At 42.0% G+C, this 14593-nt stretch overlaps 1 protein-coding gene and 1 long non-coding RNA gene across 2 annotated transcripts; both read right to left on the reverse strand.

The window, feature by feature from the left end:
* Positions 1–1499: 1499 nt before the first annotated feature.
* On the reverse strand, positions 1500–8353 carry LOC114450165 (uncharacterized). Its single transcript, XR_003672041.1, has 2 exons — positions 8131–8353; positions 1500–1984 (listed from the first exon to the last, which is right to left on the reverse strand). It is a non-coding gene; the product is annotated as an uncharacterized LOC114450165 (long non-coding RNA).
* Positions 8354–9629: 1276 nt separating this feature from the next.
* On the reverse strand, positions 9630–10756 carry ptf1a (pancreas associated transcription factor 1a). The gene is made up of 2 exons (XM_028428104.1): positions 10067–10756; positions 9630–9906 (listed from the first exon to the last, which is right to left on the reverse strand). The coding sequence occupies exons 1-2, from the start codon at positions 10683–10685 to the stop codon at positions 9704–9706; spliced, it is 822 nt and encodes a 273-aa protein (XP_028283905.1). The 5' UTR covers positions 10686–10756; the 3' UTR covers positions 9630–9703.
* Positions 10757–14593: the final 3837 nt, after the last annotated feature.

Below are 14593 nucleotides of genomic sequence, written 5' to 3' on the forward strand. Positions count from 1 at the left end.
AACACAAGGAATTTTACAAACACTGTGTGTACAGCAGAATGTTGCTTCACTCAGTCATTGCATTAGATCGTTTCAGCTCAACTGGAGTGGAAAAACAATGTTAAGCAACCTGGAAATAAATAAAGTAATTAAAGTCAGTCCGAGGCCAGAGGGAGCCTCAGATACAGCAAAGTGTTACTGAGTACAACTGCTGAAATAATACTACTGCTTTATTCTTGTTATGAAGTTCTGAGAAGATTAACTAGATGGTGATGAATATGTGCCTGTTTCTTCCTCACTCTGACACAACATAGATGATCATCATGTGCTGATTCATTTACATTAGGGTCCTGAGGCTGATCCATAATATTTAGAATCGTGTAGAAAATGTACACAACTAAACACACATCCTGCTCTTTGTAAATATGATGACAAGTGTTGTTGCCTATTAACTCAAACTATGATCATGATCCCTTACTAACCGAGCTGGTTTGTTTGGTATAGCGAGCTGCTTATGTGAGAGAATGCATAAAGGAACACACACACACACACACACAGAACTTTCCTCATCCCATTTCCCATAAGCCCCCTGGTGTGTTGGAATAAGACAAGCCTATAATCAATTAGTGGTTCTCTCTTCAAGTGTCAATTAACTAGCCTAGTGATTGGGGATATGACTGCTTTATTAGCAGAGCCAGCTGCCCTCTCCTCTGCTCACTGCATTAGGTACAACTGGTAACCTAATAACAGCACTTTTACATGACATTTATTAGACAGATACTGCCTGTTCCAACTTTGAGCACAACATGATCCCCTGTAAAAAAATGCCTGCTGAAGCCTGGTGCCCCTCCATTTGTCTCTAACTTATTTCTCCTGCTTTTTACAGTGCAAATACTGTGGAATAAAAAAACATTAAAATAAACCAAACACTGCAACAGGCAGACTTTTATAATGAGCATGTTTTACTTCGCTCCATCACTTTCTTGTGCGCTCTGTTGCCATTTGGAATATGTGCTTCACTGTCAGTATTTATATCTTGTTAAATTGGTGAAAATAAGTAATTTCTTAATTTTCTGCATGGTGTTTTGTCTGTTTGCATATATTAGGTTATAGTGAGTTAGGTTCTCACAGACACTGTAAACAAGGGCTCAGATTAAAAGGCTTTTGGATTTCTGTGACTTTAGGCAGTGTAATGGGGAACTGGTCTAAGGTCTGAGCAGGTGAAATGATCGAGAGCACCACATACAAAGCAAATCCATATTTTCCTATTTTGTTGTTCTCTGTTTAACAAATAGATAATAGAATAATACATTTTAACAAATATTTAGTATGGATATCTGGGTGGCATCACAAGCTTCCAACTTCTGCAAAAAACTAGCTAGGTTAGTGTAAACCAGCAATGCTGGTTTACACTAACCTGTTTTCTTCCTTTTTAAAAAAAAATAAAAATAAACTAAACTTTCTAACACTGAAAAAGTTTAGAATGAATTCATTATAGAATATATAAGACACCTGTGGTGTAAGCTGGGTTTACATTTTCATTTTTCCGAGGTTACAACAAGGAACGTAAAGATCTCTAAAGCTGTGATAAGCACATAAATAGAAGCTACACTAATTATAATAATAACACACCTGAAATGTATAAAAGTCTTTGTCCCTCAGGCTGGTCTCACACATCACTAGGTCTCCATGGATACTGACTTTAGATATATTTTACAGCCTGTTGAAGCCGCTCAGGAGGGTTTCCTTCTTCACGTCTGCCTTTTCCTTTCACAGCCATACTCTATTGGTCTGCAGGAACAACACATATATTGTCGGCACTGAGGCTTGCTGTAAAAGTAATTGGTTTCATTGGAAAGCGGATAAATAGTGGTAGCTGGTTGTGGAAGGGCTTCCTGCCGAGTTTGACCGCTCCTGGGTTAATCGCAGTCCCTCTGAGGCTGGAAGCTTTCCCAGTCAACACTGGCCACCAGCCACTGAAAGTTCAGACCACAGAGGGCTTCAGCTGCAGGGACAGGAGGAAGGAGCTGTCAGATCTCATAATAATACATCACTCACGTTTTACAGGTGTCTGTATAATGTGCACGATGATTAACGAGGTTGTAGAGTCCATTATTCAAAAAGGTCAACATGGAAGAAAAAATATTAAACATCTTGCTGCAAACACACAATTACATTTTATTCATTTATATTGTCTTGAATCCTGTTTTCTGTGTTACAGAGTATGTTTTTGTGTTATACACTGTTGTATTAAGTTGAATTCTTAGCGTCAAATATCATCGCATGGCTGCGAATCATTTACAGCGAAACAACAACAACAATAATAATAAAATTAATAATAATAATAATAATAAAATGCACCAAAAGTTGCAAAAAAAAACATTTTAAAAGTTCTCTCGTTTGCCCATACGCAACTGCAAATCCAAAATTCAATATTTTAGGAAGAAATGAAATGAAGAAAGTGAGCTTTATATTGGACTGCAACATTTGAACCAGCAACCCTGCATCTTCTCAGTCTGACATAAGAATGTGCTGCCACGTCAGCGCCATAAACTCAGTATTTTCTGCATGCGGGCTTTTGTTTTTGATTGATTTGACGTCCGTATAATACTGACTTTCTCCATCCCATCGGCTGACTGAAACGGCCTTTTTATGCCACTTGACTTTCTCTCTCACACACAGCTGCATTTGTCTTGCAAATCCATCCCCGCTGCGTCGCGTTCAGGCGAGGAAAAGAGAGCAGTCGGACATCAGTGAAGTTCAAGCCAGCGAACAAGCGGAGAGGCTGTTCCATAGCAGCAGCTTTTGTCGATATCAAAACGGAGAGCTGGTGAAAAATGATGCGTGCTTTTACACCTCGGAAGCCTGGCAACTGACAGAGCAAGAGTCGGGGGGTGGAGGGGTCCGGGGTATAAAAACTGAAAAAACTTCCCTTCCCTGGAGGCTGAAGTCAGTGTTTCGGGGGAACAAAGGAACCCGGTCTTAACGGGTTGAGTGTCCTCTAGCGCACGACGGGGATCAGCAACGCAGAATGTAGGAGATGGATGGAGACGCACACGTACAAACGGCCGTGACTGAAATTAGCATATCAGTAATTTATCACTTTTTTGTGGAGTTATTCACTGATTTTGAAGAGGGAAAAATCCATCATTTGTCAACGCGTGCGGACAGAGGCGGAGTTTTTTCCCAACTAAAACAATAAATCATCAACATCGAAATCAAAATGAAACTACTGAGATCCATAAGTTTCTCTGAAATATGCACATTTTGAATCTGTTTATTTATCGTCTGCCTATGAAATCAGTGCAGTCAGCTTCATTTCCATATCTTTTCAAAGGAGCTTCCTCGTGAATAGACTGTAATATTTCATGATGGGGCACGCAAAAGCTGTGCACAATGCCTCTCATATCCACCCTGCTTTCAGCCGCAACAAAGATCATAGCAAGACGTCTTTATGGCTAATTCAGTCAAAGGCGCATCTCTCGTCCTCTGGCGCAGAGGTCAGCCCGCCGTGTTCTGTCCACCAGGGGGGTTTTAGAGGCCAGATGCGGCCAGCTGGCTTTGTTACACACACACACACACATGCACGCATCTTTCTTTCTTTCTTTCTTTCTTTTTCTCTCTCTTTCTTTCTTTCTTTCTTTCTTTCTTTCTTTCTTTCTTTCTTTCTTTCTCTCTCTTTCTTTCTTTCTTTCTTTCTTTCTTTCTTTCTTTCTTTCTTTCTTTCTTTCTTCTTTCTTTCTTTCTTTCTTTCTTTCTTTCTTTCTCTCTTTCTTTCTTTCTTTCTTTCCGGTGTGAGCAACCATGTATTTGACCTAATTTGCAGTTAACTCATATTTTATTTAATAATTATAGTAGCAATAAATTAAAAGTGTTGAATAGTGAATAATTCTATCGCTATTTGTATTGTTTATAGTTTATAGTAATAAAGGAAGCAATATTTTTCATAACATTTATAAAATGAAACTCACTTAAATAAATAAACATCGCTGAACTAGTCTGAGATATTCTTTCTGTTATTTTTTTATATTTCCGTTATTATTATTGTTATTATTAGTATTTCTCTCGCAGCACGTGTCCGTGGATGTGTTACATTAGCCTATTTATAACGGTATGGTGGCTAAAATCCCACGATAAGATTGGTACCACCTTAAGGCTGAACGCCTGTGCTACACATACAAGACCTTGGCTTGCAATTACTCTTGAGACACGAAGGGGTTGCTATTCGTTATTGCTGCACATCATGAGCCTGTGCCGCACTACTGGGGGCGCATAGTGCGGCCAAATCCCAGTGTGTATCAGACGCACCATTACGCAATCAAATCAGATTGAAAACTTGTCTTTGCTTTTACGCATGGACACTTAGGAAGTGTAAGCACACATAAAACGGAAAATGCCATTCAAATAGAAACTTCTGACTCTTTGGTTTATTCACTTTCTTTAGTTTTGGACATTCCCAGTTGTCCTGTCTGAGTCAAATCCAAGCTCAGTTTGTACAGTAGCAATTAACACATTACTTAGAGAAATACTTTAACACAGGCAACTGCAGAGGTATAATTCCTTCGTAACTAGACTAATTTTCCTTTGTCACTCCAACACACTTAATATGTATAAATGGTCACTCACTTGAGTCCCAGTCTGTCCACGCGTTCCCAGTCATATTCATGCGCAAAACGAACAAACCATGGCAACAAATGTATCATAGTCCGGGGTCAAAAATAAGGAGTGATTTTAAATGTTCGCCAGTGTCTGACACAAAAGACAAAAGTCTAATTTGTTAATCTACCTACAGACTTTTCTGTATTAGCCACCCTGTTTTTCTCAAAGGGGATAGATGTTCGTGCGCCCTGGAGCCACTTGTTGCCGGCGCATAAAGTCGGAGCTTTTGAAAAGTTAAATATCCTAGAAAGAACACAAGTTAGTATCTCAAGGGCTTGATGGGGACAAAGGACCAGCGCCTTAGCACCATATGCTTAATGGCTACAGCCGTCCAGCCTTTATTAAAGGCAAAAAGTGGTCCTTTAAAAGTTGGAAAGGCTCCTTTATTTGAGTTAGATGGAGCACTTGCGCACAAAACCAGAAGCGCGCATTGCCATTGACTCGCCCCTTTTCTTTTTCTTTCAGGAGTCTGAAGCGGCCACCGTCATCGCCCATTTCACTCCAGCATAAGCTTTTCATCACCAGGCTTTGTTCTCAGTGAAAGTAATGCTGCGAATCAAAGAGATGACAATATTTTCTATCAGCTTGGAGACCCTGGACAAGAGCCCTCGAGCTTTGGCAAAAATCAGGGCCGGTTATTCATCCTGTCACTCCGCACCTGTGGTCCCGCATTCAAAGTATACAAACCTGTCCCTATTAACATTAATTATTCACAAACAACACAAAAGCTGAAATAGAGCAGGTTGAAGTCTGTTTATGGCTCCTAAATGTTTTATTCCTCTGAAGATGTGCCCAAAGCTTTTTTCTTTGCCTCGCTTGCTACAGAGTGGAGGTTCTCTTTCAGCTTTGAGTAGCCCTACAGTTTGGATTTTACAATCGTAGCATCTGCTTAATCTTGCCGGATGAAAATATGACACAGACATGGTTAATAGAGGATTTGTTACATCCCAGTAATGAGTGATCAACAGAAGAAACAATGGTGCAGGATGGTGAGAGCCTTATGGTTCCGGGGGCACTCAGGGTAGTTTGCTCTCTTTCGGAGAAAGCACCAGGTGACGGCAAGCAAATCGCCTTTCCGAGGAAGAGAACACGGCAAATCTACCTCCTTTTCTCTCTTGAAAAAAAAAACTACAAGACATAAATTTAATTGGCTCATCAAAGCGCGGCGAACAGACCTCAATGTTAATTGGCAGCGGGTGCACAAAACAAACGCAGGGATGTGTTTGGACTGTCTGACCTGCGTTGCGCTTTCAGCCCGGTGTCACATCTTTAAAAATGTGCTTTATTATTGGAAAACGACATGCTTTACAGTGGCCATATTGTATCCCGGACAAAGGCTGATGGAACATTAAAGACGTGGAAAACGGTGCCAAACCCGTGTCGAAGACACCGCAAGGGCCTCTTTGCTTGCTTTTAGGCAGCTGCTGTCCAGGGAGCCAGGCGCAAGGAAATGAAAAGAGACAAAGTTTAAACTACCAGGTGCATCGCGGAGAACACGGGGGAGACAGATCCCTTCCAGCGGGACATGAAGATGTCATTTAAACGAGAAGGTCACCTCTGCAAAAAGCGGAGGGGAGGAAGACTAACCCAGCAACCCCCCCCCCCCCCTCCTGCCACACACCTTTCCGTGCTTCCTCCTTTAGTTAGTTCCAACACAGCAGACACCTGTTGCCTCACCAGTACTGACACAAACTTTGTCACTTTGCCATCAACTATACTGCAAGGCATATCTGAGCGTCCTGCAATGGAGACGAGTGTATGACCCAGTCACTCTCTCACAGCTGGCACACTGTTGCATTGCCAGACAGAAAAAAGGTTTATTGTCAGAGGTATTAATAATGAGTCCATGTTCCGTGTTTTCCTGGTGAGATAATCTGCAAATCAAGCCGATTTGCGGCTCTTGTCAGGCGCCTCCCTCAGTGCGCTAAAGCGGATTTGACTGAATTAACAGCGATACAATCTCTTTCTCCTTAAAGTGTCAGTCAGAGCTGTTTAACTAAAGCTTCACACCTCCAGAGACCGTATAGATGTCACACCCGAGTTCCCTTCCACTTCTTGATTCCTTTATTAGCTGCAGATGTCAACGACACACACGCGATGCGTAAAAATGCGTAAAAACACATCATGTCCATGCAGCCTGTGGCACCGCTTTGCTATAATTAGCCAAAGATCAATCAGTGGTGTTCACACTGAAACTGGCCGTGGGTAGTATTATTTAATTTATGATGAAAATTACAGGTACAACTCTGGGGAATTGTAATTACGATGACAGTCTATTACATGTAACAGCAAATTCAGTTATTTCTAAAAGACAACATGTTAACAGAGTTTATGGAAAATATTTTAGCGCTTAATCCAAAAGTGTGTCCTCTTAGTGTGTATTACATGTTGCATAGTATAATTAATTTTAGACGCTCATCCGTACGAGCTAGTTTTAAAAATGAAAATAGCCCCACTACATGAAACGCAGTCGTCCTAAAATGAATAAAAAATAATAACGTTTAAAAGACATGATTGTTTTGTAAGTTGTACCCTCTGGGTGTCTGTCCCAGTGTTCGCACGTTTAACCTCCTTTTTAACATCAAAGCGGGAGGATAGGCGCATTTTTACAGATTACACTATTATATAAAAATGTATAAGAATGTATACCCTGTCACCCTGTCAGACTTGTTTTTCTCAGATTAAAACTCTTTTTTTTTATTTTGGAACTCTGTCAGCAAATGCTTTTAGTCCTCTCCCTTTTGAATAACCTGCCGGCAGATTTCTGTGATTGTAGCTTTTTCCACAGCGGCCGTGTGGCGTGAGTCCCCTGTGCTGCTGCACAGTGTAGGTATGAAAGCTCGCTGCACGCCTGTGTGAAAAATCAGCGGCCTTTAAAGTCAGCGACTAGCCTTTCTCAACCAAATTACCGCTTGCCGTGGCCCATAATGTCCACTAAGGGAAATAAAACCTGTCAGACAGTGAAATTGTCATGTCCTTTTAAGCCTTGCCAAGCCGGAGCTGGAGTGACAAGATAGCCGGGAGTATTTCAGCCTGCCCCTTCCGCTTGGCTGCGGCCGCACCAAAGGATGTTGAGAGGCGCTTTGCGCCCAGCGCACTAAAAAGCTTCAACGGCACAAAAGCGTTAAGGTGCGAGAAACTACAATGCTACCACTGTTTTAACCCCCGGCTCTGCTGACGCACAATCAAAGGGGGAATCGGCCCTCCTGCCAAAGAGATGAAGTTGCATTGACTCACTAACATTTGACTTTCTAATGGCTGTAATAGGATTACATGCTCCTGTCGCGCTGGCAATGAGAAACGGACGAACACACAGAAGACCTGAAGAGTCTGCTGAAGAGAGAGAGAGAGAGGAGGGAAACACTTGGATCTTTAAAATAGGCACTGAAAACAGAATCATTTGGCACCATGTAAGTCAACGAATTATAGTTATATACACGTTAAACACAAGAAGCATTCAGATTGTGATAGTAAAGACATGAGCGAGCCCACCTGTTAAGCTTTCAAACTCCAAACTTCCAAAAGGCGCTGCAGCGCGTCCCCATCACGCCAACAGCCAGGAACCGCAGCCTTGTGTTTGTAGCTTCTGTGCCCGCATGGTCCATATATGCAGCAACGCGCTTGAGGAGTGTGGGCGGCCGCAGAGGAGGCCGTGGGGACACATGTTGCGCGGATGCCGCTTACCACGGGAAAATCTGTCGGGGTAGCACCTGGCAGCACAGTGCAGCATTCAACAGTCTTCCACCACACCGCTGCGTGTCCACGTGCACGCTTTACACCTTATAGCTGCTATGGGTATATTAGCATCTCATTTGCATACTCATGTCAATGTTGGCTATTATAAGTTAACTGCCAGAGTTCCCAACATGTGCTGGCACCAATATTTATATGGGAAAGTTTCATCCATCTATAGTTATATAGACCTACTTTAGGCTCATTTCATGCACGTGGATTATGCAACTGTTTACAGGGATAGTAACAATGTTCTTTACTAAATGGTTTAGTTTCATTTCATATTATTAAACTCTCAATGACAAAATAATTGAGAGGCTTGAAGCCACACCTTGTGGAGTTAACTGGTATTACAGATCCGATAAATTGCCAGTGAATGACACTTGTAGCATATTTAGGTCGCAAGAATTTCAACTGGTACTTGTGGGAGGTACCTCAAGGTTCCATCCTGAGGCCTCTCTTTAGGCTACATTCGCAGACCAAATGTGGATTATACATCTTTGTATCACCAGGTAATGTCGCTTTCATAAACTATATCAGTGCGCAAGCTGAATTTAATGTTAAATGTTTTTTCAAATGAAACAACGACAAAGAGACAATTGCCTTTGGGCCAAGAGGGGGAAGGCGGTCAGCTCCTGCACAAGTAAGACATATTGGTGTATGATTCCCATATAAATTTATCACAAAATATTACAACATAGCAAGAATTAGAAAAAAAACAATAGTGTACATCTGGACAAGAGCTGGAATTGGAACTGATCCGTGTCGCCATTTCAGCAGGTTACTATAAAAGTCTCGTTACAACAACATACAACTCACACTACAGCCTGTTCCCAGGATCAACACAGAACAGACGCTGGAGCTGGAATAAACCCCCTGCATGCCATTGTTTATGTTTGTATTATGATGTAGTAGCACGTTGGGAATAAAATGTGCTCTTAAATTGTCTTACTGCACATCTATTACAGTCATGAATATTTGATCAAATATATACTTTAAAAAATACAAAATTCTGCTTTTATGCAGTGCTTTTATTTGCAGGTTGAACATAAATAAAAAAATAATCATCCATACCAACATCCATATAAAAGTATAACATTTACTTTTTTCATTGCAGTTAATTTAAAACATATATTATGCCTTATAAAAATAAATACATGATTGCCAGTTGTTTGAATTACAAAAATAAGATTATCAACATGATAAAACTATGTACAACATGGAAAATATTATCGGACACAAGCTCACAGAGTGTTCACATTACAATGTGCCTTCAAGAGCACATTACATAAACCTTTTCACATTTACAGTGTGCGTTTCACGGGTCGCTCGGTTATGCCACCAGGCCGAAAGGAGGTTCGTTTTCAATATCCGTGAGGCCCGCTTTATTGTGCACTTTACGGGGATCCTCCGGTGTCCAGACCTTGGCTGTTCGGATGATGTTCTGCTCCCGGAGCTGCTTTTCATCCGACCAGGACAAGGAGTGACCGGCTAGCGGAGGGAGCCCGTAGTCTGGGTCGCTGGGGGAAGGAGACCCTGGGGACACAAAAATTCAAGAGGTAGATTAATATCAAGTCTATTTATTATTTGTTTCGTTTTTAAAGCTGCCACACCAGCACATAAACTTACACTTTATGTACATTTCTAAATTAGAGTAGGTCTTTATATTGTGTCAAGTATAAAAAAACAAACGTACTTGTTCCTCTGTGGCAGATTATGACCTTCTTGGGTTGCGCGTTTGTCTCGCTGCTGGAGTTTCTGATGGGCAGATCTGATTGCACGAGCTCGGCCAGGAAGTTGATGTAGCCGATGGCGAGCCGCAGCGTGTCCACTTTGGAGAGTCTCTTCTCGTAGGGCAGCGTCGGGATATGGGAGCGCAGCCCCTCGAACGCGTCATTGATGGACTGCATCCTCCGGCGCTCTCTGACGTTTGCTGCCTGTCTCAACTGCTGCATCTCCATCTCATTCCTCATCCTCCTCCGACGCTTCAGTAACGGTCCACCGTGATGGCCCATCTGTGGCGAAAGGTCCGGGGTACTGTCTGCGCAGCCGTACGAGAAGGTGGACGACGAGGAGGAGAAGGACAGGTTGCCGATGTCATAGTCGACATCGTGTGTCGCACCTCTGCAGCCGCTGTCTTTGCTGTAGTAGTCTTGGAAGTGGCTGGTGAGGAAGTCCACGTCGTCATCCAAAAAGTCATCAGTGTCCAAGTGTCCGTCTCTCGAAGACTGGTCGGTGAAAAACTCGTCATCGTCGAAATAGGGAGGGGAGGAGAAAGAGTCCAGTCCGGAGAAAGGGTCCAGCACACTGTCCATCTTTGTCGCGGAAACAAAGACGCCTTGTTTCTTCTTTTATGAACTTGTTGCTCCGTGCTCTCTGCTCACAGTCAACACTTTAGTTTTAGTTGAAGAACAGGCACGCGAGGGGTCTTTATAGCGACATCCATAGTCGCGTGCCGTTTGCCTAGCGGGCCAACCAATCATAGCTCGGTCCGCGAGGCGCACGCCGAGATAAAGCTGAGATAGACACGCCCCCTTCTCTCCGCTCTCCCTGTTTGATCTAATGTCTCAACTCTGTACTGACACCTGTCATTATACCAAAGCCAGTTTAACATTATCCTAAAATATAAGTTAAGAATGAATTATTTTCTATGTGGATACTATGATTCTATCCCGACAGCATCTTTATTCTATTCGCAGTTTTTGACTAAAATGGTTCGAACAAGTGGTTCGTGTTTGTCACCTCACATCTCAGCCTGTGGAACAACAGGTTTCATAGAACATTACACATTTCACATAAGGAGAAATTCAGCAAAATTAAAGGCTAGTTATGAAGTTGTGACTGGCTCATGTAGGCTATATAGCAGGCGTGTAGTTTATAGAACAGTGCGTTCACCCAGTCAACTTCTCTTAATATCCTATTTGATTGTAATAATAAAAATAACAAGACTAAGTATTAAAAGTTTAAGATTTATTTTATGTCAACTCCTAAGGCTTAATTAGTAGACAAAACAAGAGTGAACAGATATTTGTTGTTAGATATGTCCCTGGGCTCCGTCTGCAATTCACTTAAAATTTTAGGCTGCAGCACATTTTTTTTAATTTAAAAACAACCAGAAGAACCAAAAAATAAAAATGCGCCGTGATGCTCCTGTTTAGTATCAAGACACATACAGATCATATGGTTCAGGATGTTCTTATATGACTAAGGACACACCTCACACATCCAGATGTCTGCTGCAGAAGAGGAGCCCTCAGCTCGGTCATTTATTTAGCAGTAAGTGGGCAGCGCTGCCATAAATACATGCACCAGTAGAGTGGTCGATGCGCCACTTGTGCCAGCCAGTTTGGTTTTGATTGGGAGAACTGGTTGACAAATAAAAGCACAGTGGTTGGCCCCGGGGCGCGCGCCTCATTGACACCTCACGCGACAAATTAACGCACCACGGTATAGGAAAGGAGACTGCCCACCGGTCTGTAAGTACGCATCTATTCAGTCCATTCATGAGAGGGCTCATTTTGTTCCGCGCAGAAAATGGACTAGTGGGGAGGGTAGCGTGCGCGCGCACCGCGTGTGTGTGTGTGTGTAAGTGTGCGTGTGGATACGGTGGTGAGATAGAAAGCTGCAACAGGGGCTGCGGCCGTGGGAAGAAGAACACTTGCGTCCCAATCGCCAGTCAATGCAACATGTCGTGTTATAAATGAGGCTCGCGTTGCTGTGGACATAATGAAGCTGTAGCAAGGGGAGCCCGCACGTCTCCTTAACAGGGACACAATACACGCACGTCCTGGTACCAGGTGCTGTACGATAAACAGGCACCAAACCCGCACTTTCAACACGCAACAAGAAAATCATCACAGAACGCAACCTGCCCTGAGACAGAGTCAGGCCGGCACAGCAGGTTCCCACTCTGAGTGGGTAGAGCCTCAACATTCATTTCAGCTTTTTTCACTGGTAGCCAAACAGGTTAGACTGACAGCAGCTTACTCCAAACATGAAACCAGTGCACACGAAAAGATGACGAATTTGGTGAAAACTGTATGAAATTATGAGGACAGGGTAGAATAAATGAACAAATCATTCTTATTTCTTTATAAACATTTATAAATAAACCGTTTATCTATCAAATATAACTAAATATTTAAACACAAAACCATTCGAACATCATGACCTTCAGGAAGCTAAACTTTAGCCTGAATATAAAATCGAAATAATAAGAAGTGAGCTGCCTGCAGCAGGAACTCAGGAAGTCAGGAACTAAACAGGTCTAATTTCTTTTGTTGACATTTGATATTACGTCATGTCTTCGTGCAGGTGTGCATACAGAGACTGCATCGATGATGTTACATGATAATCTGCACTGCAAACTTATTTGTGTCGTTCTTTGCCAGTGACTACAAAGAATCTTCCCTTGGAATGATAAAACTGAGTTTGTCTCTCTAAGGCAACATGTCCGCATGTGTGCGCACTTTACACTGACATGTTGGGAAAGCCTGTGTGTCCCACCCCTCCCTGACTAAATAAAAAAACAGATGATAATTCGAACTGTGCAGGTTTTTAACGTGCCGTGACTGCGCGACCACGCCATCTCATTGATGAACGTGCTGTCATTCTGAGCTGCGCGAGCGGAGCAAGTGTTTGTGTTCCCATGCAGTCCCTCGGTCTGCAGCATGCAGCAGGCTGGACGGTGCATTAACGACCGGTCACACCGGTCACGATACACTCCACGGGTGCGCGCCCGCACACACACACACACAAAGAAAAAAACACAAAACGAACAGGCACAGAGCTACAGCAGGGGTTAGGCGATTGTTCTTGAAAATAATAATGCATGAGTCAAATAAACGCAATCACTCATAGGACCGTAGTTGTACTTTCAGCCTTTCTCTGCACAAATCCAACTTTTATGTGTGAACATATTTCTGCAGGACAATAATTAATGAAATAAAATATGATGGGCTACATTATTATGGCATTAGTACTTATGTATGAACGACTTGTATTGCATTTCTTCTTTATTTGCCCTTTAATAAATGTAACCATGCCATTAAGGATAACTGCCATATATCCAAAGGTACTTCCTTAGTTGTTTCTAGCTTCTGAGCAGGCTGCGACTTGAAAAGGAAATTCTGAAAGTGAACTATAATGGTAGACAAATGTGTGGAATTAGAGCTGCAGCTAATCCTCAGACACTGATTCAGTGGTAATCCCTGTAATCTGTGGCTACAGGGGATTATCCATCTGGATGACTAAAACAAATTAAAGGGATTTACTGGAGTGTAATTTAACAACTTGATTAGATGCATCTTCAACCATCACAACCTTTGCTTTGTTGGTCACTTGAAGGCTGATTCTGAGTCTTAAAACAAATGAAGGTCATATGACTTACAATAACAATATCCGTCATGTGAAGTCCTGAAGATGCTTCGGGTCATTAACAGTAACCAAAAGGTTTAGTTTTAAATTTTACTTATAATAATTATAATACAATTTCGGACTTAAAGGTAAAGTTGGTCTACATTGACATTTATTGCTTTGTATCCTTAAAATTTTAGCTTTGTGTGTTAAGGTACATGCTTGTATCTGAGTAGAGATGTAATGTGGTCTCATTTGCAGAAAAGTTTACCATTAAATGGACAAACTAATTCAACTATATCCATCTCTTAAATGCCATTTCACACACCTGTAGAGAAAATTCAGCTAAGGTGCCAGAGAGGTAGGAAAAAATGATAGACTTTAATTTGAGCTTAGGTTAAAAAAAAATAGACAAGGTTTGAGTTTGTAACCGCATAATGGCACCAACACATGATATTTACTAGTTGAAATAGACACATTTTAAATAATGTATTGAAACATTTTATTAATTATCTTTAATAAAAAAACTGCAAATGTAGTCTGACATTCCTGAATCTTACACACATCTTAACCAGATGATTCACCTTTCTGTCTGAAAGGACAGGCTCCCTCTCATTGTGATAAAAGGTACCTAAATAAGTTTGTTTGGTACCTGGCAATTGAACATAACACTATCACAACCCTCCACTCTCTCTGTCTCTGCCCTACAATCAAACTTGCATTTACAGTAAACAGTGATGAAAGCAGGTCACAATGTGTCAGCATGTGAGTTGCTGTATTTGGCCTGGGAATCCTGCCACATGCAGGCATAATGCGGACAACACACGGACAGACGTCAGGGGGGCGCTCCCTGTGCACACTGACAGAC

This window comes from Parambassis ranga, chromosome 17 (assembly GCF_900634625.1).
Source record: "Parambassis ranga chromosome 17, fParRan2.1, whole genome shotgun sequence".
Taxonomy (NCBI): domain Eukaryota; kingdom Metazoa; phylum Chordata; class Actinopteri; family Ambassidae; genus Parambassis; species Parambassis ranga.

Excerpts from the sequence above, each read along its gene's own strand:
- ptf1a (XM_028428104.1), bottom strand. The coding sequence starts at position 10,685 with ATGGACAGTGTGCTGGACCCTTTCTCCGGACTGGACTCTTTCTCCTCC. Across the intron at positions 9,907-10,066 it reads AATCTGCCACAGAGGAACAA|GGTCTCCTTCCCCCAGCGAC; the intron begins GTACGTTTGTTT and ends TTGTGTCCCCAG.